Source organism: Nylanderia fulva, unplaced genomic scaffold (genome assembly GCF_048542155.1).
Source record: "Nylanderia fulva isolate GAGA-0341 unplaced genomic scaffold, ASM4854215v1 Scaffold51, whole genome shotgun sequence".
Classification (NCBI taxonomy): domain Eukaryota; kingdom Metazoa; phylum Arthropoda; class Insecta; order Hymenoptera; family Formicidae; genus Nylanderia; species Nylanderia fulva.
In genome coordinates, this window is record NW_028190599.1 from 788,805 (window position 1) to 814,382 (window position 25,578).

General features: G+C 36.0%; 3 protein-coding genes across 9 annotated transcripts in view; 2 read left to right on the forward strand and 1 right to left on the reverse strand.

Annotated features, from left to right (window-relative positions):
* Positions 1-671: 671 nt before the first annotated feature.
* CPR16 (cuticular protein 16) lies at positions 672-5,240 on the forward strand. The gene is made up of 4 exons (XM_029316539.2): positions 672-780; positions 2,001-2,193; positions 3,234-3,547; positions 4,039-5,240. The coding sequence occupies exons 1-4, from the start codon at positions 772-774 to the stop codon at positions 4,552-4,554; spliced, it is 1,032 nt and encodes a 343-aa protein (XP_029172372.2). The 5' UTR covers positions 672-771; the 3' UTR covers positions 4,555-5,240.
* Positions 5,241-5,941: 701 nt separating this feature from the next.
* On the forward strand, positions 5,942-10,271 carry LOC114941466 (facilitated trehalose transporter Tret1-like). 2 transcript variants are annotated; one of them, XM_029316461.2, is made up of 6 exons: positions 5,942-6,198; positions 6,809-7,070; positions 7,989-8,149; positions 8,789-9,067; positions 9,190-9,437; positions 9,587-10,271. In XM_029316461.2, the coding sequence occupies exons 1-6, from the start codon at positions 6,114-6,116 to the stop codon at positions 9,968-9,970; spliced, it is 1,419 nt and encodes a 472-aa protein (XP_029172294.1). In that variant the 5' UTR covers positions 5,942-6,113; the 3' UTR covers positions 9,971-10,271. The 2 variants fall into 2 exon arrangements, with proteins under 2 accessions (XP_029172294.1, XP_029172295.1); XM_029316462.2 differs by having other exon boundaries at positions 8,873-9,067.
* Positions 10,272-10,414: 143 nt separating this feature from the next.
* Oamb (Octopamine receptor in mushroom bodies) overlaps positions 10,415-25,578 on the reverse strand; it is a 126,732-nt gene continuing 111,568 nt past the window's right edge. For 5 of the 6 annotated variants that reach the window (XM_085487234.1, XM_085487236.1, XM_085487235.1 and 2 more), the window contains 9 exons: positions 22,997-25,200; positions 18,683-18,820; positions 17,901-17,999; positions 17,662-17,792; positions 16,697-16,834; positions 15,963-16,239; positions 14,126-14,287; positions 13,460-13,773; positions 10,415-12,520 (listed from right to left, as the gene is read on the reverse strand). In XM_085487234.1, the coding sequence (XP_085343360.1) occupies positions 12,406-12,520; positions 13,460-13,773; positions 14,126-14,287; positions 15,963-16,239; positions 16,697-16,834; positions 17,662-17,792; positions 17,901-17,999; positions 18,683-18,820; positions 22,997-23,257 (1,635 nt within the window). In that variant the 5' untranslated portion in view covers positions 23,258-25,200 and the 3' untranslated portion in view covers positions 10,415-12,405. The remainder of the gene's footprint in view (positions 12,521-13,459; positions 13,774-14,125; positions 14,288-15,962; positions 16,240-16,696; positions 16,835-17,661; positions 17,793-17,900; positions 18,000-18,682; positions 18,821-22,996; positions 25,201-25,578) is intronic. The other variant, XM_085487238.1, reaches the window with a different exon arrangement.

Sequence of the window (25,578 nt, forward strand, 5' to 3'; positions counted from 1 at the left end):
AAATATATCTCGATAAAAGATAAAATTATATGGCGAATCATCAAGATAATTTCCAGATAATATTATTTTTAAGACCGCTTATATTAACACAATTATAAAAAAAATGTACCTAAATTATAAAAATTCATACTTTTATTCATAAGTTTTAATCGCTTACTGCTTAAGTTCTACTACTTAAGTATTTTTATATGCTATGAATTAACCAAATTATCTGAACATTATTTTAGATAATTGAATAAAGATAAGACTTTTTCATCTAAGATGCAGATGTAGATAATATATATTTTTATTTGTATGAAGATAAAATGGCGTCAAAACTTTAGGTAATCATCTATATAATTCTATTTAGATGACAGCAAACACTGCGTATAGGGCGCGTCCTCGACGGATTTGCGTTCGGTGTCCAGAATGCGCGAAAAAGATCGACACGGCTCGTATCCAGCGCCAATAAATATTGATTTATCGGTCTGGAAATCGAGCAGCGGGGTGATTTGCGACCGAGGCTCGGACTCCTAGGGCCCCGCGAGCGCGCATCCCGTAGGGCCCCACTAGGGCCCTAAGGTGCTCGCGAGATGCTAGGTGGGGAACCACCGTAAACCTCCGCGTCGATCCGCGGAATCCTATATAAGAGGATGCGACCGAGAGTTTACACTCTCACATCCGTTACCTGACTCTCGCCGGGATTATCCTAGACGAGCGAAAAAAAGTCACCAGATCACGATCGATCGACGGTTCACCAACGCAATCAATTTGATTCATCCGAGGACGATCATGATACTCGTGAGTGTGAATTTCAATTTTATCGAGCAAATTTTGGCGCTTATCGAGTTGGAGAAAAATTCACGATACAGTTGAACATAATTATGCTTAATATTTCAAGATCGCTATAAAGTCTGTTTCATCAGTGCGTCCTTTGATTAATGCAAAAATGTAAATTGAAGTTAATTTTGAGGGAGTCTATGTAGAAAGAGAGAGAGGTTTTGATAGAGCTTTTTAATTTCATTTCGTGCGTCGTGTCTCTTCGTGATACTATAATAAACTTTTAGCAATTTACTCTTGTTCGATAAACAAGGACGTTAAATAAAATTAAAGTTCTACACAATTCAATTTACAGTGTCACGATAAGAATTTGTTTAACGTAAAAGGAAAAATATTTCAACGCACACTTGCAACATCGTATCGATTCTGTGTTATTTAATTACTCGGGCGTATTTTAAGAAAAAATGTATATTAATGTTAACAATTGTTCTTGCATCGTGATAATATATACGCTGCTATAAACTCAACATACTGATAATAATTTTATTGATTTGAACGAATCGCGAGATGTTTGCTATTATTTATTAACGATCGAAGTTCTGGATTTCTCACGCATTTGTGATTCGAGGAATATCGCTATAATTCCGCTCCGCGAAAAGTCTCATAATAAATGCAGTTTGTGGTTATGCCAGGAAACCGTGACCCCTTCGCGTAATCAAGCTGAATTTCCGCGATCAATAAAAGTTACGCCATTAAAGTCGAAATACAGTCTTTTCTCTTGCCTGCGGAACTGTCACTGTAACGCTATCGCGTGTATCTCTCCGAATGTCTATAGAAAATTATCCTCTTTCCGTGCCATGACAGCCGCATTTTCGTGCTCGCATAACTGTGTTACAGTTGATGCACCGCAATTTAATTCATTAATAAACGTAATTGCTCGATGACAAGCTCTTGCGAAATAAAATGCTTAAGACAGGCATTGTGAGATATGATGAAATATAATTACCGATATAAAACCCCATGTACCGATTATTTTTATAAGATTTCATTACTAATATTTTATATATTATATCTATCATAAAACTCTTATGGTATAATTATATTTCAATCAAATAAAAAAATCAATATCTTTTAATTTCTAAATTTAATTAAATATTAATTATTTCTATTATATGAAATTTTATATTTACCTTTTAAGCAGATAATAATCAATATGTAAAAATAAATTGTTTATTCCACAGGCAATTTTGTGTAGTCTCGTCGTTGGACGAGCCATCGCTTCACCCATCGCCAATGTTTGGCTTAGTCCGATACCAGCCCTTTCGCCATTGAGACAATTCCACATACAAGACGGATCGGGGTCTTATCAGTATTCCTTCACGGGTCCTCATCATGCCAAAGCGGAATCTACTTTGAACGGTGTAACGCAGGGTGGTAAGTTTCAGTTTGATGTATTTCTATCATACTTTCTTATTGTAATATTCGAAGTAGACTTCAAAATAAATATTTCTTGTTTATACTAATTTTCTCTACAACATTTAGTTTTAATACTACATGATATACATGTAAGATATGAGTTTATGACGTTTCAGTTTGTCATCATTGTATTAAAGTTAAGGGAGGAATTTTTGAGCATTTATTATAAAAAAAAGTGAATTATTTTTATATACAATTTATTCTGTGTTTTGTTCAACATTGAAATATAATTTAATTTTTTCACTTATATTTTGTTTATTGTTTAAGTCACAAAACTCCTATTTCAAAGCATGTAATATAAAACTGAAATCGTCGTAGAGAAAAATAATATTAACAAAAAAAATTTATTTTGAAGTTTTCTATTTCTCTTCAAACTTTATCGATCTAATTTTTTGCATCTTATATGTACATATTAATAATATATTATATAATATATATTATTATTATTATTATTATATAAAATGGAATTTATTTGCGAAATGCCAACGACAAGTGCGATTCGCTTTCGTGATCTAAGATGAATGCCGTGAGTGCATAAATGGAATGCATTCTTTTGCGAAGTGTATTACAAGAGGAGCATTACCGGCCTACGTTCACGAAAGAATCTTTCACTAATGCTCGCTAACATGACGTAAGAAAGACGCCCATACGCTGCATGCTCATCTCTGCAAATTTCTTCGGATGACAATGCGCGGTTGCTCGTTTGAATCGCTTGTCTCTCAATACAACGTGATGACTCACGATATGCGCGCGATGCGCATGCAATGTAATTTATGTGAAATTCTATGTAATCACTAAATATAAAATATCTATCCTTAAATTTACATTCTGAATGCTAATTACCCGTAACATATTTATTGGAGTTAATGATATTGATATTATAAATGCAATATAATTTATATTGCATTTATTTATGTTTACTTCAAGCGTGTCGTCTGACGTTTTCTAGATAATACAATAGCACTATTTATCGAAGAATATCTCTATTTTCCCTTCAGGATACTCCTATATCGATGCGAATGGTATTCTGCAAACGGTCTCGTACACGGCGGACGATGAGAACGGATTCAGGGTCAGCGCAAGCAATTTGCCGCAAGCTCCGAAGAAAGAATTGCAAACGATACAAGACACGCCAGAAGTGGCTGCGGCGAAAAGAAATCATCTCGAGGAGTTGCAGAAGTCGCAACAGGCGAATTGGCAGGATCAGAATCTCCTGTCGTATAAAATCGTGCCGTCGTACTTCAGCTTTGCCCAAATCCAGCAAGATCAAAACAGCAAAAACGAATTGAACCCCAACACGCGAGAAACGCAAGTAAGTTTCAGTCTTGCCGATACTTCAATCCAAGTTTGGCTGTAGAAAAAAAATAACGATAATAAAATCCGTTCACACGTGTTCTTTTCAATACATATCCAGCAAATTTAAATGGAAAACTTTTAGTGCGGTTATCACATATCCGTCCCAAGGCGCACAACACATATTACAAGCTCAAAATATGCGTAAAATGTGCATACTGATCTAAATATAAAATCAATAAAGATTTTTTATCACATAAATATAAAATAAAATTATAAAATAAGATATAATTTCTTTATATTATATTTTATAACAAAAAATTTTTTTATATTTGGAAATATAAGTTGGTTAATAAAATGCATAGAATATCGTTTTGTAATGAGATTAAGAAGTTTGCGAAATGGTGTTTGAAAAAAATCGTTGTAAATAATGTTTCAAATAACCCAGAAACTCTCCGTAAAAATTCAATAATATTCAATTCAATAATTTTTCATTGAAACTTTTCTCAGAGTACCAAGAATCCATTTTTGCTGACAAGATCGGAGGCGGAGAAAATCGATGTCCCCAAGCCAGATCCGAGTCTCTCGAAGGTATCGCCTGCGCCTTCAAATCCCACCACTATCTCGTCATCACCCACTTCAGCATCATTAAAGGAGAGTACGCTTCTCAAGCGCGAACAGTCGCAGACGTCTTATTCTAATCAGAATGCGTTGCAGCTGGGAAAGTTTGTACCGCTTGTCACCAGTGTCCCGAGACCGGTAGCCGTGCCTACGTCCTACGTACTTCCGGTGATGCCTTACAGACTCCTTCACAGTTCGCTGCATCATACCCAGGATTCTCTGGGCCAATACGATTACAGTTACACCGGGGACTCGAGCGCCAAAACCGAATCCAGATCGCTCGACGGTACCACCAGGGGAGCCTATAGTTACATCGATCCCAATGGGATCCTTCAGCAGGTGCATTACATCGCTGATCATAATGGATTCAGGGTTATGGCAACTAATCTGCCCGAAGCGAAATGATGATGCAGTAATGTCCCGCGGGACTTGAAAGCGTTCGTTTTGGAAAAAAAATCGCGGTATCATATGTATGAGATGTCAAAACGTTAATGTCATATACAACTTTTATTTTTGAATTTCAGATTTTTTAAATGCTGGACTTTAATTCATTTTTAAACTTGGAATTTGGAAGAAAAAAATATTTCTGCAAGTTTCGAGCTTGTCAAAAAATTTATTTCAATCGAAAGATAAAGTATGAAGGAATTAAATTGATGTAGCTCGTATATTTATTTAATTGATTTTACTTTTATATTTAAACGATAATCGTAGCTTATTATAGTCGAGGAGTTAAAAGAAAAATCTTTAGAAAATTCATATATAAATACGTTGTCTCGTTTAATAAGTATCGGTGTTGGGAAGATTTTCGAGAGAGAAAGTAATATACGAATGCTTCTCGAGTTTGTTCGACAATTATTCTCGTGATAATACGAAAGAACAAATTTGATTCGTATTCGAGTATCTTTTTAAGATTAACTTTATTGTTTTGTAACGTTATATTATTTCGCGATCCGTATTATTATTACCAAATAAATTATTTTACGATATTGCAGACATTCTACTTTCATCGTTCTTAATAATCAGCGTTGAAAAAACGTATTTTTAAGATTGTTAGTAGATTGCACTTATCGATCAAATTTCATAAATACAAATGAAAAATACAACTTCTATTATTATCTCTGTGTGTCGTTCTGTTATTTTATTATTCCCTTCTTATGTATAACTATTTTGATATGAAACGATATTATATAGGCTTGCCTATATTTATAATTTAATATTTTCAAGTATATAATATTTTCAAATGTTTATATTAATATTATGTATATAAGTGTTTTGTCAAGAAAAGAGTAAATTGTTAATTTTATAGATTTTTAACTTATTTATATTTTTTTAACACTTAGTCTTTACATCTTTGCACTTAAAATATTTCGATAAAGAGAAATTGCGATTTGCAAAAAATATTTTTACAAAAAAAATTACTCGTATTTCAAAATAAATTATGATAATATTATTTTTATCGAAAGAATAGAGAAGAATATATTCGTATTCAAGAAACGTGAGCTTGTACATTTCGATTCGATCAAGCGCGAAGGGAAACAAAAAATTGTGTTAAATGCAGTGCAGCTGTTCAAAAATGACATAGATGCATTTTGAATAGCTAAAAAATAAACTTTATTAACGCGAGCGATCGTCTCTGTCGTTTGATATGTATAAGACGTACAGACGCAACACATGATAATTATTTCCTTTACATCATAAAAAAGAGTTATTGCGTAAGCACAAGGTTGCCACACATAATCAATATCGCTCGAGATGCTGATAAGAAAAGATCCGCTCGTAAAAGAGACGCGGGTTAAAGATGGTCAGTCAGTAGTATTCGACAGAATGTCGAATGACAGAGTTTCTAACAATAAGATATTAGTATATCACTTGAAATCTCTTCTTCGCGCGCGTAAAGTATCGATTGTTCTCGATTTACTTTCGCCAGGCGTTTTAAGTAATTAATAAAAGCGGCGATTCTCACAATGGCAGAAATTTCGCAGAGCAACGAGGCATCGACATGCGAGATCCCGTCATCGAAATACGCGCAATACACGGGCGTGCTTGCGGGTGAGTTTTGTGCTTAATCTTCGTGAATCGCGCCGGTTAAAACGCAGCTGCATTTGCATATGAATATTTAATAGCCATGATAATTTTATCAAAAGCGGCGAATCCCATACGCGCGCGGGCATATATGTTTAATATATATATATATATATATATATATATATATATAAAGCTACCAGATTTTCAAGGGCCATAAATATGTAAATTTACTTTTATCTCTTTACAGCCTCTTCGAAGACTGAAAACTATGGCCTTTGAAAATTCAAACTTTCACGCGCGATTGCAATATTAATCCTTCCCGCCCGTCTTAATTTAATTGAAAGTTCGCGTATCGTAGTTAAAACTAGTTCTCTCTCTCTCTCTCTCTCTCTCTCTCTCTCTCCTCTCGCGATAGACATCTCTTGACTGTGTAATTTAACTTTGCCGCTATGCGTGCCCGTGGGATCTAAAAAGCGGAGAATGTCAAGAATAAACGCGAAGCGAAAGAATTCTCAAGACGCAGAGCGCTTTCGAGGAGATAAAATATTTCTCAAGATGGATCAAATAAAATATTTCTCAAGATGTATTCCCGAGATAAAACATGTCTGACATTTACTTTCTACCATTGCTTTAGCGACACTCGCCGCGTTTTCAATCGGCACGTATTTGTCGTGGACATCATCCGCTTTGCCGCTTTACAATAAGAATGACACGCTATACGTTAGCGATCAGGAAGGCTCTTGGATCTCTTCCTTGTTCCCTCTTGGCGCTATATCGATTACGATACCGGCGGGAATGCTGGCGGATAAGTTTGGTCGGAAGAAAACGATCTGGGTGATAACTGTGCCTTTATTTTTGTGCTGGTACATTATCGCATTCGCACGGAGTAAGATATGGTGAGAAAAGTTCACTTTAAATTTTTTACCATTTTTATATGCATGCCGAGAATCATTATTTATGATTTAAGTTCTTCGTGTCAGGGGAAAAAAGATACCGACGCGTGTTTTTTTCATGAGCGCATAAAAAAGAATTTACATTGTTATACATTAATCAATATGTATAAAAAATAACACGTGTTCAAATTTTACTTTCATTAATTATAAAAAAATAATTTATTCAGGCTTTGTTATTAATTTTACGACAGAATTAACTTTAGAAATTAATATTTTCGAGCTCATGTGATGTTGTAGTCAACAGTTGTAGACGAACCCTTATGAAGTCTATATCTTCGAAGAAGATAGAGGTTTGTATTTTCTTTACAATTGATAGAATTGAGAGGATTCAATTATTATTGTAATCAATATTGGGTGAGCTGGATAAGTCAAGTAGTAAGAATCCGAGCAAGTCGGATAACCGACAGATTAGGGCGGATATATAAGTCGGATAATCGATTAGATCTGCAAAACTCTATATCATTGTACCGATATTGTAACCGTAGAGGAAGAATTCAAAGTTTCCTTCCGCATCTCGAAGAGACGACCACTTGTACAAGTTATAATGAATCTCGAAACTTTGCTTGGTCATACAATTCTCTATTCATTTCCGCATCTTTCGCGAGATGAAACTCGAAAACTTTAGTTCAGAGATAGAGAGAAAGAGAGAGAGAGAGAGAGAGAGAGAGAGATCGATATTACACAATTATTCTAATTAATTAAATAAAATTTTTTCTTTATCGAGTATCAATTGTTCTTGTGTTATGAGAATTTTCATCCCATCAATTGCATTGGCTGCGTTCCCAGCCAGCGAGGCGACTTTACTATGCGGTTTCATTGATTTTCTACTTAACTTACGTAATCGAGATTTTCCATTGGAAGGATTTTTCTGGGTCGGTTTGTTGCGGGGGCAGCGAGCGGCGCAGCATCCGTCGTTGTTCCCATGTTCACTTCCGAGATCGCCGAGCAGAGCATCCGGGGTTTACTCGGCACCATTTTCCAGTTGCAGATTACTGCTGGAATTCTCTTCGCATATGCCACCGGTAAAATGGATTTTTTTTATCAATAGAAAATTAAACAATGCGGAGAGTGTCTTTAATACAACAAAATCTGAAATTGAAATAAGAAGTTGACATTAAAAATTTAACAAACAAATTTGCCACTATAGCTCAATTTTAACTGTCCCTATATTATAACCCGTTTAATTATCATGCCTAAATTTTTTTTATTTTTTAGTTATAATTAAACGGAGAATTCTATAGCTTATTCTATAGAATTCTAAACAATATTAATTATCACAGCTAAAATTTAGCTATAATAGCTAATTTTTTTTTTTCGTAAACGTACATTATTGTGTATCAATAATCAATTGATTAATAAAGCTAATAATTATAACATTAATAATTAACTAAAATTGATAAATCAAATGTCTGCTTTTCGAATCAATTTCTATTTGTGTTTCAATAAATGTATTTCTTCATCTATGCTACATTTGCATTTATGACGTTCAAATAACATAAAGAATAGAGAGACAGAGAATTGTCGAAAAATCGCATAAAATAGCTTTAACTTTTGCCGCACGTGATTTCATTCAATAGACGCGATGGTAAAATTGAAATCACGGAGTTGTACAACACAATTGCACATTAACTTTGCTGAATTGATAAGCGTAACGTTTGCAGCTTTCACCGACAACTTGCACGTCATCGCGATACTGTGTTCCGTGGCTCCCGCTTTGCTTTTGATCTCCTTCCCGTTCATACCAGAATCACCGGCGTGGCTGGTCATGCAAGGTCGGAAGAACGAAGCGAATGACGTGCTGAAACACTTCAGAGGGGCTCGCTATCGTACCGAGGTGGAATTGACAAGACTCGAGTTCCAAGTTTCGGAAATGCGAGACACCAAAGCCAGTTCTATTTTTGACCTGGGAAAATATAAGAAAGCTACCTGCATCTCACTCGGTAAAGACAAAAGTCATTCAATTCTTATTAATTTTGTTTGCATTAAATTAATTAAATCTATTAATATCTCATTTATTCAATCTTTTCTCTTTCTATTAATTTTATTCATTTTTATCGCGCAGGTCTAATGATTTTCCAGCAACTTTCCGGCGTTAATGCTTTAATATTTTACGCGAAAAGAATCTTTGATGACGGGGGTTCAATTCTAAACTCGTCCACGTCGTCGGTGATCGTGGGTGCCGTGCAAGTGGTTGCCACTTATTGCTCAACTATTCTAATTAAACGTGCCGGTAGAAAGCTGCTTTTGTTCATCAGCGTGTCAGTGATGGCCACTTGTATGTTTACATTGTCGGGGTACTTTCATTTCCAGGTGAAGAGTTTATTAAATATTAAATATTACTGTAAATGTTATAAATATACAATATCAATATTCTCTCAAATTTTCAGATTTATTGTATTTTCAATCTCTCAATTAATTGGACTGTGATTTCTGAACTTTTTTACCTATCCTTGTTTCAGAACTCGCACGATCTCTCGAGCGTTTCCTGGATCCCTTTGCTCTCATTTGCGGTATTCATCGTGATCTTCAGCATTGGTATCGGCCCGATACCCTGCTTGATGGTCGGCGAGTTGTTCACGAAAGACGTGAAGAACGCGGCTAGCGCTGCGACCGCGATATGTAATTGGACGTTGGTTTTCCTGGTGACGAAATGCTTCCAGGACATGGTCGATCTCATGGGAATGTCCTCGTCCTTCGCCACGTTTGGCATGATAAGCTTAATCGGAACTGTATTCGTCTCCACAATGGTGCCGGAGACGAAGGACAGAAGCGTCGAGGAGATTCAAATCGAATTGTACGGAACGCAAATTAGAAACCCAAGGGAAGCAGATCCCGAAGTATGACGACGAAATATAATTCGCTTAGCTGAAATTGTCTGCTGAAGCTCCAACGGCGTTGTTTTTGTATTGTATTTAAAAAGTGATCAGTATTTAAGAATGCAATTGAGAGATTCGATGCAAGAAGAGATGGAATTTTAAAAATTCAAGTAAAAAGAATCTCCCTTTACGTAGGATATGCGTTTTTTGATGATTTTAACTGTAGAAAATATTTTTAACTGAGAATAATTTTGCAATATGCACGAGTCTTCTTGCTTTTTGTATAATTATATTTAAAAGGAAAAATTATGCGTTACATAAAACGAAAGAGATGCTTCATCTTTTTTCTCTTCTTCTCAAATCGTGCATGTAGTAGAACTAATCCACTTATTACGTACCTTGAAGCGAATAACGCTTCGCCGTTGAACTCCTGAGTTTGCGATGTGCTTTTTGCGAAAGATCACAAAAAAATTGATACGTATTCACATATTTATTTTCCATCCGGTTTTTTATACGTTTTGTTATACGATATATCACATAATACATGAACCACGCATTGAAGTCGATCGATCGTCTCGTCGCCCCCGTCGAATTACAATTGTCTTGCTTTAACAGCAATCTAGGGGATTAGATTGGAAAGTTTCGCGAGTATATATATATATATATATATATGCGCGAGACGCCGAATCTTTCGCGAGTGTTGGACTTAACGTAGCTCAACAATATTCGCGCGTATTGCTTTCCTCTTGTACGATATATACGTATGTGTATGTAATAAATTACACACGCGGTAACAACGATGTGTGATGGTTCCTTATACAAACGCGCGCGAGATTATGTAAAAAAAAAAAAAACGTAGAAATCGACAACATTGAAGAAAGTCGCAACTTTGTTCCGGTGCGTCCCGGAAATGTCGCACGAATAAAGGGAAAGAAGAGAGAGATAGAGAGAAAGAGAGACATGTGGAAGAGGAAGCAGAGGAGAAAAGGGAAAAACGCCGATATATACGAACGCGCGCGCGAACATCGGTTTATATAGCAGATAACGACATACTTAATACTATTACGTACACACAGATATCGGATATGTACATAGGAGGTATCCGTCGCTCATTATGCCCTCATTAAGCTTCTCGAATGCTCATCCTCGGGCGAATGCGCATCCCGAATTGCGCGCGCGAGTTTGTTTTTCAATCTCTATTTTTCTTGGAAATTTGAGGGACAATTCGAACGAGATTCGTCTCTCATTGTCAGTAAGTTGTCTTTCAGTAGGTATAGGTACCGATCTCTAATAGCGACGTGGGATGAATGCATTGCGCAATACGTATATGCACAGATGTCGCAGATGATCAGAAGTAATCAGTCAGTCAATCAATCGTCCCGACTTGAAACCGGAAAGACTGAGAGCTACATGACTCACTTGTGAATCGTGTATTGGGCTAAATAAATAATTGCAAAGCGATTCTCGAAAGAAGGCGCGCATACACACACACACACTCACACTCACACCGAGTACATTACATACAAATACATTAATTTAATCATCCGAGAGATTAACATCTCGAGTCCCCAGTAATCGACCGACTACTCTCTGACGATCTGCGAGGGATACATGTAACATTAAGTGTGTACGATGACTCACTACGTTCACCGGACGGTGGTCACAAGAAGAAGTGGTCACTTACGAAAAACAGACCGTATTAAGCTCTTATAACGTGGCCGAAAGTACAAATCGAAGCAAAATATTCGCGAGACGGTCTCTTGCAAAAAAAAAAATACGCGCGACGAGATCCGCGAGGTTTTTTCTTTTCCTTTGCTTTTCGCGTTGATGAGGCGCAAAGGGCTGAGTTCCAGGCCTGGAATGCGTCGAAATCCAGTTCCGATTAGACGCGTATCACACGAAAGCTCTCTCTGGCACTCTGTTTTCATCGACCACTTACAGTGTAAAGACAAATCGAACGGTGAGTTAACTTGCTTATGCTTCTCTCGGAGATAAATGGCAGAAGAACGAGAAGAGTTAATCGTCATACTTGACTTACTTCTCTGCTGGCTTCGTTGCAGCGAGATTACGCAATTCATTTGAACGAAATCAAGTTGAAAGAGTAGCGGATTATTTGCTCAACGAATTACTCGGCTCTTTTCTCCTTATTCATTTCAGTCATTACATAGTGAGATTACATAATGCTGGTCAAGAGCGAAAAAGCGTTTTTCAACAACAAAAGGCAACAGAGAAGCTAAACCGCTTGTTTTACATTTCTTAATTGTTCGCCTGCAATGATTTCACGATATTAGAACAGACAGTACTTGGACATGTTTTTAACTTCCACCGACAGTCTTTGCGAAAAGTCAGTGTTACGTTGACATGCCCGAGAGTTGACACGCCGATCATCAGAATATCCTCGCCCTGGAGGATCGGGAATTAAAGGTGACGCGCTGCATGCCAGCTCGGACGTGTCGCTATAATCATCTGGACTCGCTCTGCGAATGCGTCGGCTCCGATGTCGGATCCGGATCCGAATCGTCGATGGAAATCCCGTGTTGAGCACCGCGGATCGAGTAACTCGGACTCCGTTCGTTTCTACGAAATACACACAGAATTGTTCCCGTGAGACACGGATCATTCTGTGGGTTGACTTTAAAAATAGCAAACCATTCTCTCTTAAGCTAATTTCATTACAGTTTAGAGTTTGTAAAATTTATGTGAAACGTATTTTGAATACAAAACTCTGTTCAAGACCAAAATTGACTCTTCTAGATGACATAGAATTGTTCTCGTGAGATACGGATCATTTTGTGGGTTGACTTTAAAAATAGCAAACCATCCTCTCTTGAGCTAATTTCATTACAGTTTAGAGCTTGTAAAATTTATGTGAAACGTATCTTGAATACAAAACTCTGTTCAAGACCAAAATTGACTCTTCTAGATGACATAGAATTGTTCTCGTGAGATACGGATCATTTTGTGGGTTGACTTTAAAAATAGCAAACCATCCTCTCTTGAGCTAATTTCATTACAGTTTAGAGCTTGTAAAATTGATGTGAAACATATCTTGAATACACAACTCTATTCGAGACCGAAATTGACTCTTCTAAATCCAAGTCACAAAATCAATCGCGTATTTTATGCTTATAATCAAAGACAACATATTATTAAATGAAAAAATAGACTCTCTAAAGTTTCATTTTATGTACCCATCGACATTTATGGTGTGTAAAATATGATGGCGCCTACATATGAAAATGTTCTTTTATACGGTTACATAAAGCAGATTTTTCATTTACAGAAGTTCAATGAATCCGAATCGGGGATGATAAGCTCAAGATTGTGTGAATACGTCATAAACTGTATGCCAAGGTTTTTTAAATTTAATTTAAAAATTTGCATAATATATGAACAATAAAAGATCTTTTGTTTCACGAATAGCTTCTTCTTTAACGATGCAAATAAACGTGATTATGTAAAAATAAGTGATAAAAGTAAATCGTTCTATTATATAATAGAAATTGTAGCACTGACCTCATCGCCAATTGACTGCCATCGCTGCCACGACGCAAGGTGTTGACGCGTTGTATGCAGGAGCACTTGCAGCAGATAATTCTCTTGAAAGCGAAACGGAAATCCTTGCTGAAGAGAGCGTAGATGCAGGGGTTTATCGCGGAATTACAGTATCCTAGCCAAAATAATACGCTAAAGACGGTCGGATGTATGTGATTCGGGAAGAACGCGCGCACCAGGTACATGGTGAAGAACGGCAGCCAGCACAAGATAAAACCGCCGACGATGATGCCCAAGGTCTTCGCCGCCTTGGTCTCCATACGAAATCTCTTCACCTATTTGCATACAACTTTGTCTCACCCACTCGTCCGCGATATAATAATATATACGTATCGTAAAAATATTCCCTTTAATTGTTTTATCAAAGCTATATTTTTCAATTCCATTTTTTATTCAAATTAATCCCGATCGATATCAAATGTTATTATTGCGTGTCGGGTAAAAACAATAAAAACAAAAATTAATTTCAGCTGTATTTCGAGTATCCTTTTATAAAATTGTATTTTTATTATTAAAAATATCAACTGTATGTGATACTCGAGTGACGTTTGTTTATTTTAACAATAATTGAAAAATAAACTTGATGGTCAAAGTGTTAAAAGATACGAGAACGAAAGAGAGACGCACTTGTGCTTTTATGTTCCTCTTGCCCAGCTTCATCACCCGCGGTTTCTCCTCGTTGCTCGACGTCATCTCGCGCAACGATAGCTCGTCGCCGGTTACCTGACTCTCGCAGCTGCCGCGTCTGCTCGGTTTCTTGCTGCTGCCGATCCTATTGACACCGCCGACCTGAAAGGCGGATTTAACAAGTCGGTCTTTACGACTTCGGTACACAGATACGAGCGCGCGCGTCTATAAAATACGAATTCACTTTCGCACGAATTTTACGGACGCTGTAAAACCGTCGTTTTTCCATCACGAGCGCGAGTAGCGGTAGTTACTATCGTCAAAAGATACCAAACTTCGATTAGTGTCGTCCTCAGCTGGGAATCTGTAATTGGACATCTCGAACTTTTCTCTTCTTGTTTTTTTTTAAGTAAAAAGAATACTGGGTATATCTAAATAAGGGTGTAAAAAATAATTATTTTTTTATATTAATAAATATCCTTTTTATTAGTGGAAAATATCCACCAAATTTTATTTTTTTTATTTGTCTAAAAGGGAAAAAAGATAAAGACTCAATTTCTATCTTCCTCTTTAGAAAAGTGAAACTCCTCAGGGAAGGCTATAAGAATATATATGTTTATATGTATAAGAAACCTCTTTTAATTTTAGACAAAGAACCATCTCCAAAAATTTCGCGCTTATTTGGATACACTCTGTATAGTAAACACCTACCGAGAATTACGTAATTTGTATAGATTTTTCACAGAATTAAAATGTAGTTTTGTACCGAAGTTTATATAAACACATTTTCTCCGTACTGTATTTTATCTTGAATATTCGCAAACGTTTATTTTAAAAATGTATGCGGCTTCAAGAATATATTTGTAAATAGAAACTTGTATTACGTACGTCTATCGAGAGGGAAGGAATAAAAAGCGCGCCTTTTCTCGCTGCATTTATCGATATCGGTGATTACGGATGTGAAAAATCCTGATACGAACGATAAAAGCTCTCAACTAAACGGACACATGTCCATAATCTTCTTCTCGTTTCGTCCGTCTGTAAAATCGCGCTTACGAACTCATCTAGGGGAGAATAATCACGATCGACGCGATTTAAACGACAAATAAAAGCTCGGAGGTTCTCGTAAAACAAAACAGCGAAAAAAAGGAGGAAAAATAGTGCATTTATGTGACCCGATAGCCCCGTTCGATCAAAACGAATGAGTACTCCGGTTTTATTGAACGAAAAACTGACTCTTGATCCGTTCTCTTTCGCAAATGATTAATTGGAAATAAACAGCGTGTGCGTGGTACACTCGAAATTGCGACGACAAAATGCCATTAATCCGAAACATGGAATATTCGCGCACAGTTTCGATATCACCCTCATTTCTGGAACGATATGAGAGAGCTAGAGATTTCATTCTCTCAATCGGAGTGAATACCTATTTTTACATATTATTATATGTAGCGATAATAATGTAAATTTTTATTATCTTTTAAAAAGATGATACAATATATTTTTCATGCTATAAAATTACAATTACGCTGGAGTATATGGAGAGAATTTTTAAATAAATTTTATTATATACATAGTAAATTTCATCAAACATATTTTCCAGTTTTATCATATTGTCCCACGATTACTATAATTTTCAGGATAAATTCTAAAAGAGAATTTTCTCTGTGTACTTTTTGTATTTTTAGGATAAAAAAATGTATTATTTGTAGAAAATTAAGAGGATAAAAAAAGATATATATAAAAGAGAACGCGCGCTTATCTCTCGAACGTAATTAATCCGAGCGCATTTCGGGAAGTTTGCAAATGAGCTTACGTCAAGATTATATAAATTTACCTTAAGATGCGTATTTCTCGGACAAAGCTGCGTCTGCGTTTGTCCGTTGCTATAATGCACCGACATTTGCGAGCATCTCGATGGCGTTCTCTCGAGGGTGTTGCACTTTGTGTTGAGAGTTTCGGTGCTGGGGTAGGAGACCGAGATTTTGATCTTCTCTCGCTTGACAGAGCTACGACTGCTCGAGTCCGGGCTTCTCGAATTGCCGTTGTTACTGCCGTTGTGGACGCTACCGCGACCACGATGTATTCGTAAGGTCAGTCTTTGTTCGTCGAACCTGCATAAGAATAAGAATCGCGTCGAGCTTCTACAAACGTAGACGTTCTATTATATCTGCCAGCCGCATAATAAAAGCTTCCACGTAAAAAGACTTTTCCTCTTGGGGAAGAAGAAATTTAATGACGGAAGTTAAATGAGATGACTGAGATGAAAAGAGAGAACAAATAAGTGCGGAAAAAGTATAATTCAATGCAGAAAATTTATTTACTACCTCTTATTAAGGCAAAAATCACGGGCGAGGGTATACAAAGATATTAAACGTTTATATTTTATAGCAGAATAACTATGTACAATTAAATAGCAAAACATTATTAATGATAAAGTCATTAAAGACATATTCACGAAAAATTTAAGATATGAATAAATTGTATATGATAGAAATCGATTACGAAATTGTGAAAAATAAGTTTTGCGCATCGATCACGACCTTTGGAAAAATTGCCGCGGGAATTTACCTGCTGCCAAACATTTTCGAGGCCTTCGTTGTCCGAAAACCTTGATTAATGGCCCTCGTCGTGGAAACGGCGGCGTTGTAGATCCGCCAATAAAAAAACAGCATCACTAGCATCGGTATATAGAAGGAACCTAGGGCGCTGCAACACAATGCGATCGCGATTTTCCGGTAATCATGTTTTCCGGAATAATCGTGCTTTTCCGGAACAATGGAGCACCTTTGCACATGACAGTTTGACTATCGTGACTATTAATTCAACCACTGGCTGATTGAGAGATGCGAACGGGGTGATAGCTACTCAAAATCTGCGGCATCTGAGTGATTTATTGACTTATTGACCGGCAACGAAAGAGGTGCATATGTCATTTTGATTGATCTATGTGTAATATTATAACAACGTGAAAGTAGAAACAATTGTTACGAAAATTTTTAAATTAGCGACACGAATGATATGTCGATGACTTTTATTTTTTTTTTAATTATTTTATTAGAATAAATGTTTTGTTTTGTATATATAAAGTTGACATCATTATGCATATATTGTGAGTTTTCATAAGAGATATATTCTTTCAATGAAAATTCCTGTAAAATAGTTATCTATTTGCTACATTTAAATATAAAAACTACAGTTTCGTATTCTGTCTTTTATTACATATTCTTGTAAGATTGTCAAAATTAGTTTTATTTTATTTTAGGTTTATGAATTAAATATATATGTATAAATAAATTAATTTTGTTTTCGATTTATGAATTAATATGAGTAGAAGAATATGTTGTGGTAAAAAAGAGATAATTTGTTACAAAAAAAGCAATTCTCAGTTATATGATGCTATTAATGCGAGGGAAAGCAATTTCCTTACGTATAACGCAAGACAGAAATTTATATCTCTATCTTATCTGACATAAGATAATGTCGGCAATAAAGGACCAAGAGAGAAAGAGAGAGAAAGTCTCTTAAAAACATACCTGTAAACGACGTAACCGGCGTCGTTGGTCAGCTCGCAGATCCATGGACACGGCTTCACCGGTACAAATATAGTGGTGGTATTGGACGGGCTGTATATTTGACCAAACGTCATGTTGTTCGGAGAATGTGACTGCAAGAATAAAGAAAGCAATTAAACACTCGTGCATGGAAAAACGATCCTGAGAAAAGCACGATCGAACAATGATCGAAAATCTCCCCGAAGCGACAGATTATGTACCCGTTTGTCCTTCCAGCCCACTAGAGGAGGGAAGCAGATGACGAAGCTCAAAACCCAAACGGTGGCCACCAGCAGCCTCGCCCGCTTCGTTGACATAAGCTGGATTTATGGAAATGAAAAAAGAGAGATTAGCGATTAACGTGAAGATATACGTGATAAGTGAAGAGATTATGCGCTTATCGACTCGAACACACAAACGTGCAAATTCTCGACAATTTTTATTAAATTTTTTTTATTAAAATAAGTAATATAAAAACATATTCGTATTAAAAATATATTTGCTATCGCAAGTCGCTATCCATGTGCTTCGTTTGATTTTTAATTTTGCGATATTTCAGATTTTACATTGTCCAAGAGATTTGCGACAAAATATTTCGCTTCTGTTATTTTATCGTATTACAATCTTTCGAAAAATATAACATAGATTAGTGCGTATAATCGGCTTCGAAATCAGATATTGCAAACAAAATATCTCGAACAGTAAACACGGTAACACGGTAAAAATTTGGAATAGAATTGTAAATGGAAAAATCTAAATCTCTCGTCTATAAAAAAAAAACTTTCATCCAACTCGACTGCGTATATCTCTTGTCAACGAAAGTGCTCGGGATTATACGTAGAATATTTCCGACGAAATCGTAATCGTTTTGCTACGCAAAGTGTATCGAGCTGGACGAATAAATCAATTGTCGCGTAATGCGTGGCAGATATCTCTCTCTTTCTATCTATCTATCTATCTATCTCGGGGATAATCGTTTTCACAAATGTCGAGTGGTACTTGCCTGAGGATAACTGACTGGCCTGGTCACAGCCAAGTACCTATCCAAGCTGATGGCGCATAAATTCAATATTGACGCCGTGCACATCCAAACGTCGACCGCCAGCCACACGGAACACCAGAGATCTCCGTATATCCAAACCTTTCGAGAAGAATGTTTACGGGAAATATATTCAATATCAATGATGAAGAAGGGTTTTCCGCCGTATTGAGCTTTAAAAACGCAAATACGGATTACGATATCTTATCTTATCTCGAATTCAAATTTACTTTTATTCAACCGTTTCATTCATTTCGTTCAAGATATTTAATGTAAACATGTCAAAAATGCAATAAATTCAGAATTGAAAGTAGGAATGACTACTGATACATTTTTTGTCGAAACATAACGAAACGATGTAAATTAGGTGTATTATGCGTGTCATTAACACCGATAATGCGTTAACACGTTATATGCAAAGCATAACCAGATAGATAAGACGTAGAGCCAGTAGCTGTCAAAGATTGGATCGATTCCCATTTGGGTCGACGGTGCACAATGTAACCACAATGATTCACAATGTAACCGCGTACAATGGAATCCCATGTACCATGCATGCAGCATGCGTGATGCACGTTGCACGCACAACGCATTCGCATAATGATGGCAATACAACATGTGGCTTTCTACGGGGTGGCAACCACCTGTTCAAAGTGAGCTTTAGCTCGAGGGGTGTTAAGCGTGCTACCGATATTGGAATTCAGTAATTAACCTTCATTATTTACAGCCTGAGGTTCGCTACTGCTGTGAATGTACGGTCACTGACAATTTCAACTAAAATAAATTCACTGTTATTCGATCATTTTTTTAATTGATTGACTATTTCTTTTTCTTTTCTGCTATATTTTCTGTCGCGTTTTGAATAAATAATTAAAAGAGATTTCCAAAAATTCTAATTTGTGAGAATAATTTGACACGACTACAGACAATTATGCAGCAATGAAGCAAGAGGAATTTTTCTCACTTTATTCTCTATGTATATATTATATGTAGAAACTTTATGAAGATATATCAAAAAACTTGTATGCAATAGCATTTATGTCCCTTTATATCAAAGAAATCTGTTTAAATTTCTGGCTGAATAAAATTTTAAATAGCATGCGTTATTAACAATTAGCAGAAGAGGACTTTATTAATTGCTTGTTATTGTTTACGTGATTATAGATGCACATATACATACATGCTGTTTTTTATTTTTATTCTTAGATTAGTTGAATTAATCTTTGTGAAATTGTTCACATTTTTTAAATTAAAAAAATATATTAGAGTTCTGAGTGCCCGAACAGTTTTAGAATTCTTAATCAATTTTAAAAAGAGTTCTGTCATTTAAATTTAAAGTAAAGTAACGCGAAAAACGTCATTTTAAAAACCAAACTTCAGAACGCTTTTCATTAAGTAAAAATTTGTCTTTAAAGTTCTGACAAGATTTCAAGTTTCATAAATATAGATTCTCAAAATAGTTCTTATTCAAAAAGTATTTTAAAAATTAATATTGAAAAATGAATATCGCGATCTTTGTTAAAAAAAATATTTAAAATTAATATAATAATTAAAATCGAATATATCTAAAACCGATTGATAACTCTTCGGGAAGCATCTAGAATTTTAATAATTTTTTAAATTAAAAATAAATGAGGCAATTTCACAGAAGTCTGAAAGACGCGATTATTTAATTAAAGCCAATTTTACATAATCAGCAGGCAATACTTATATAGATAGATTTTATCGATATATTCGAGGAATATTAATTGAACGATATTCCGAAACATTTAATTTCGGGAAAATATCAATCGATCGCCTCGCCATTTTATGAATATTCTAATTAATTTACATATATTATCACACTTCCGTTAAAATATGCAGATATCGAGTGCTCTCCACACTATCTGTACGTCTTTGCGTTGAAGACGGTTCGTTATTGCTTCTTTCTTTCTCGAACTTTGACACTGAAAATGCTTTATGCTGCGCCATTCAACCGATTCCTTTTCCGGAGGAGAAGAACAAGGAAAAGAAAGACCTTTCGGCGCAAGAAAGAGTCGTATCGTGATAAGTGAGCGAAGAAAACGAAAGGAAGAGAAACTAACTCGCGCAATATCGTATAAACTGCAGCTTCTAAATGGAGCACCTGGTTTGGACTCGACCTAAGAGAGACTCGTGTCGCTTTCACACACCTATGTCGTCTTCATCGAGCCATTTCCGCACGCACATACACACTCGTACACAAAAAGACAGACGCACACGCGAATATCGCGAGCATCGCGGGAATTCAGGCTAAAAAGACCAAAGGGAAAAGCCGGCAAACTGTTGCGCCCGCCTTGTGAATCTCACTTAAACCGGCACATCTCATTCGACAGTGATGCTGGGATAAAGTGGATATAATCGTATTTTTTCGTGAATTTTTCCAGTCGCGTTAGAAAACGACGAGGCTGAAAGGGATGATGCTATAAAAGATAGACACGCGTTGAAAAAATCTTATATAATAATATCATATATCGTTGTTACAGAAAAATGAGCACGTGTTTTATGATTATTGATATCTTAAAAAAAAAAAAAAAAAAAGAGTGGGAAAATACTATTTTATTTTACTGCGAACTATTTTCATTTTTTTGTATAGAAAAAGGCATCTTAAAACTGAGAAATATAGAATGAGTAATATTTTAGAAATAATAATTTGTGTCATCTGTGTCTTTTGTAATGTTGGACAGATAAAAAAACACAAAGAACATTACTGTAACGATTTACAGGATCGGAAAATACATTTTATGCGATTGTCATTACGACACCACAAAGGCTTTCAAAACAGAGAAAGAGGGACAAGGGGGATTAAAAATTCAAAATGCACATTTGGAAAATTGTTTTTAAAATAAAATTTCTAAATTTAAATTTGCATTACTTTCAAATCGGAAAAGTACTCCTATACATTTATATGTACTCATATATGTATACATAATTCATAAGTATATATCAGGATTGGGTAAGTTAATAATTTTTTTAAACTAAGTTAAGTTAAAGTTAATTGTTTATAAAATTATAATTTAGTTAAGTTAAAAGTTGAATGAACAAAAAATTAACTCAATTAAAGTTGAGTTAAGAATTAACTGAAGTTAAATTAAAAGTTGATTTTTAAAAACATTAGTTATTAGAACTTTGTTTATTAATTCTTTTAAAATTTATAATAGAAAAGAAATTTTGATTTTTATATAGATATATCTTTTTTAGTAATTACAATTGATGACAAATGAACAAAAAAATTAATAATAATTTAATTTAAAAATAATACGTTTATAAAAAACAATAATGGTATTCAGAAATTTAAAAAATTTAATTTAATTTTTATTTTTACAAGTATGTTTCGCTTCTTTTTATTATTTTGTAATATTGTTAGTAAAGTAATTTTGTTTTTTATTGTACTAATCTCTGTCTATGTATATCTAGATCACTTGATAAGGACTCAAAGAAGGGTCGAAACGTTGTGATTAAATAAATAATATTTGCCAGTACGGTCGAGAGAAGATTCTTACCTTTTTTAAAAAATGTAACTTTGGAAAAAGTTAATAAGTTTAAGGTCAAAAATAATTAGTTGAAGTTAAAAATTAATACATTTTAAATTAACTAAGCTAAATTAAAAATTATTAACTTTTTAACTTTTGTTTAATTTTTAACTAATTAATTAGTTATTATCCAACCCTAGTATAATGTATATTTTTTTCATAAATCAGAATAATAATACTCTTTATATAAACAATATTTACTCCGATATTGTAAAATAAAATATCTCGTGTGTTACATTGTGAGATAGAAAATTTGTTCCGTTGAAATTGCGAATACACGTAGATTTTGTTGAAAACTGTACGCTAACGAACAATCAATGGATAGAATTTCGCTGGTGATCAACTCGTTGTTATCCCGACACGTCGTAATGCCATCACGACTGATACTATTGTAGGTATGTATACACAGTCGTCGCATGGAAAGTGAACTATTCATCGCGACAAAGTGACTATTGTCATTAAAAGATGCAACTTTGACGGGACAATGCAAAACGCAAAATGCCATTTATGAAATCTGTACCTTAACAAAATGCGATATTTTGATACGGATATTTGTGATATGATAAAGAGCTTTTTTAAAATCATTCTCCCTCTCTCGTTTTTACAACAATGACATTTATTTGCATCGAACCTTTTATCGCGAAGATGTTGTATTCCGTATCAGCTTGATCTATTCATGTATCGTGGAAATCGATGAAAAACGTAGTAAAGGAACGAAAGGGCTTACCTTGAAGACCTCCCAGGTTGCGCTGAATGGCAAAACGGCGACGCCGACCAACAGATCGGCGAACGCCAGGCTGACGATGAACACATTCGTGACGTTCCTCAGCTTGCTGGTGCAGTAGACGGCCAGGATGACCAGGACATTACCTACCACCACCATGACATTGACGATCGCCAAAACGATTAGAGTAACAACGTTCCACAGGCTTGACCACTCGACGCCGTCGTACAAAGCAGCGCATGCGGTGGCGTTCAGCTCTCGCATTTTAATTAACTCTCGCGGTCCTCGTCCATGCGATCTTGTCGAAGGACTCTGAAGGATTTCGTGTACTTCGGCAGCGAAAACGGGAGATGCGAATCAGGAGGAACGTGCGGGACTTGAATCGCCATAATATCCAGGAAAATTGAAATCAATTTTCTTCCATCCGGATGTACAATATTGGAGCACTTATATATCGGCACTTTGTAATCTTTGCAGTATTCACCGAACACTATATATAGTATCTTCGTGTATGATCGTCACGGACGATCGCAGGACTAGAACTTGAAGAAGCTTCTGGTTTACCTTATTGGATCCGGGGACACAACCTTTCTTCCTTCGTGTATTAATCTATATTGACTAGTTACGTTTGATCTCGGTTAACTGTTCTTCTATCAATTTACACCTTACGCAATTTTATACATTACGCGAGATTAATCATTATTTTAGAACAGAATTACGCGGTTCTTTTCTCTCTTTTCCGAGTTATTTGTTATTACTAGTTCCCGTGTTTTCGACACATTTTTATTTATCGATTACAGAGATTATATTTGTGACTTTCGTTGAACACAACCGTTAATTAAAGATCAATCTTCCGTACGAATTTCCGTCGGTATTTGCATAATTATGGTCGGATGAGCTCGTTAATACGCATGCCAAATATGTTCGCTGATACACTTGATTGTTCACTGTACAATCTGGCATTTTAGTTTCGCGGTCGCGAACACAATCGCGGAACGTTGTTTCGGATAATCGATAACCATTACTCCCTCCCTCTCTCTCTCTCTCTCTCTCTCTCTCTCCGGTCGTTTGCAATGCACCTTGAATACGGTACGTCTAACGTTACGCGGCCTTTAAACGACGAGCGGTGTTTTAGACAGCGTCGACGGTATCGAATTAAGCGGATTGCTATCTAGTTTGTTTGTCAAATATCTACGGCTCACTCGTCGTTGTCTTCGTGTTCCATCAGATTGCGAATTGCTATCTGCGAGACACACATTGCATCTCTCGAATTTCATCAACGTGAATTTGATCAGTGGATCATAGTAGAAGTTTGCTTCTTCAAACGCACTCTCTCTCTCTCTCTCTTCCCTTTTTATCAGGAGCACTTTTTTCATTCAATGAACCCCAAAGAAGTTTCTCCTCGATATCTCTCCTCGATAACGTTGATTATTCCATCCCCGAATTTTTCCTTACACGATTCTCTTCTGCGTCGCGATTATATAAATTATCGATCGAATGAAAGAGGAGATTCTATAAACGATACCTCAGTGCTATCTTGCGCGGAAATGTGGTTCTCACGAGGGGTGAATTCTCGACAGAGACCGTACAAAATCGCCTTATTATCGTCCGTGTCAACCCGACTAACATGGAACTCCGCATTGTCACCCGATCCATGGGTTACGTTAGTTTCTTTTTTTTTTCTTCTAAAAGAAGAAACGGCGGAATACAAGAGGAGAGAATTGTATCTTAGCGGGCAAATCTCGGCGTCGCGTCGATTCCACACGTATCTCGATCGTTGTCTGGTGTTTCCTTTCTTCTCTATGTCTCTTTCTCTCAACAGTCCTGCAGCCTCTTCTCCGGAGACCGCTTTAGCTCTTCGCTATATACTGCTTCGACTGCACTTTTCGTTTTCCACTACATACGCAGGAGCACATATACACCCACCTAACCCTTCCTCTTTCTGCGGCTTCACCCTCTCGCGACGAAAGGTGCTTCTTCTCCACCCACTGACGAAATCGAATCCAACGGGAATCTTCCGACGTTCGTTCCGCTCGAAAGATTGACGTTTCCCGCACCAAGAATTGAAAACAGCGTCGTCTCTTCTATTAAGGGCAGTCGTCGACTGTCGGTCTTTTCTTGAATTTTATCGAAATGACCGGTCGAGTGCTTCTCTGCTCTCACCAGCTTCCAAGATTCCCGATAAGAGGCTTGGTCCTTCCAGGAAGCTGTGGGTGAATCATCTTATTAATACAAATCGATGACGATTCCTCGAAAATCCTAGTTTGTACATCGACACTTTTTCTCAAGTAGATATATATATATATAATTAAATTTCAGAAGAGCGTATAACGGAGATATATAAAAAGAATTTTTCTACTTGAAGAATTTTTAAGTAAAGAGATTCTTTTCTCTCTTTTTCTCTCTCTCTCACTGTAAGTAATTATAACAAAAGTTTCCCCGGTTCTATATATGATTCTAACGGATCGCCCGCCAGAAAGAAAATGTCCTTAAATGTCAAATAAATTTCCGGCTGGTGTTTACTTAAGAACGTACGATTTTCTCTTATCGGAGTCTTTGCGGATGAGAAGGAACGTTTTGAACTT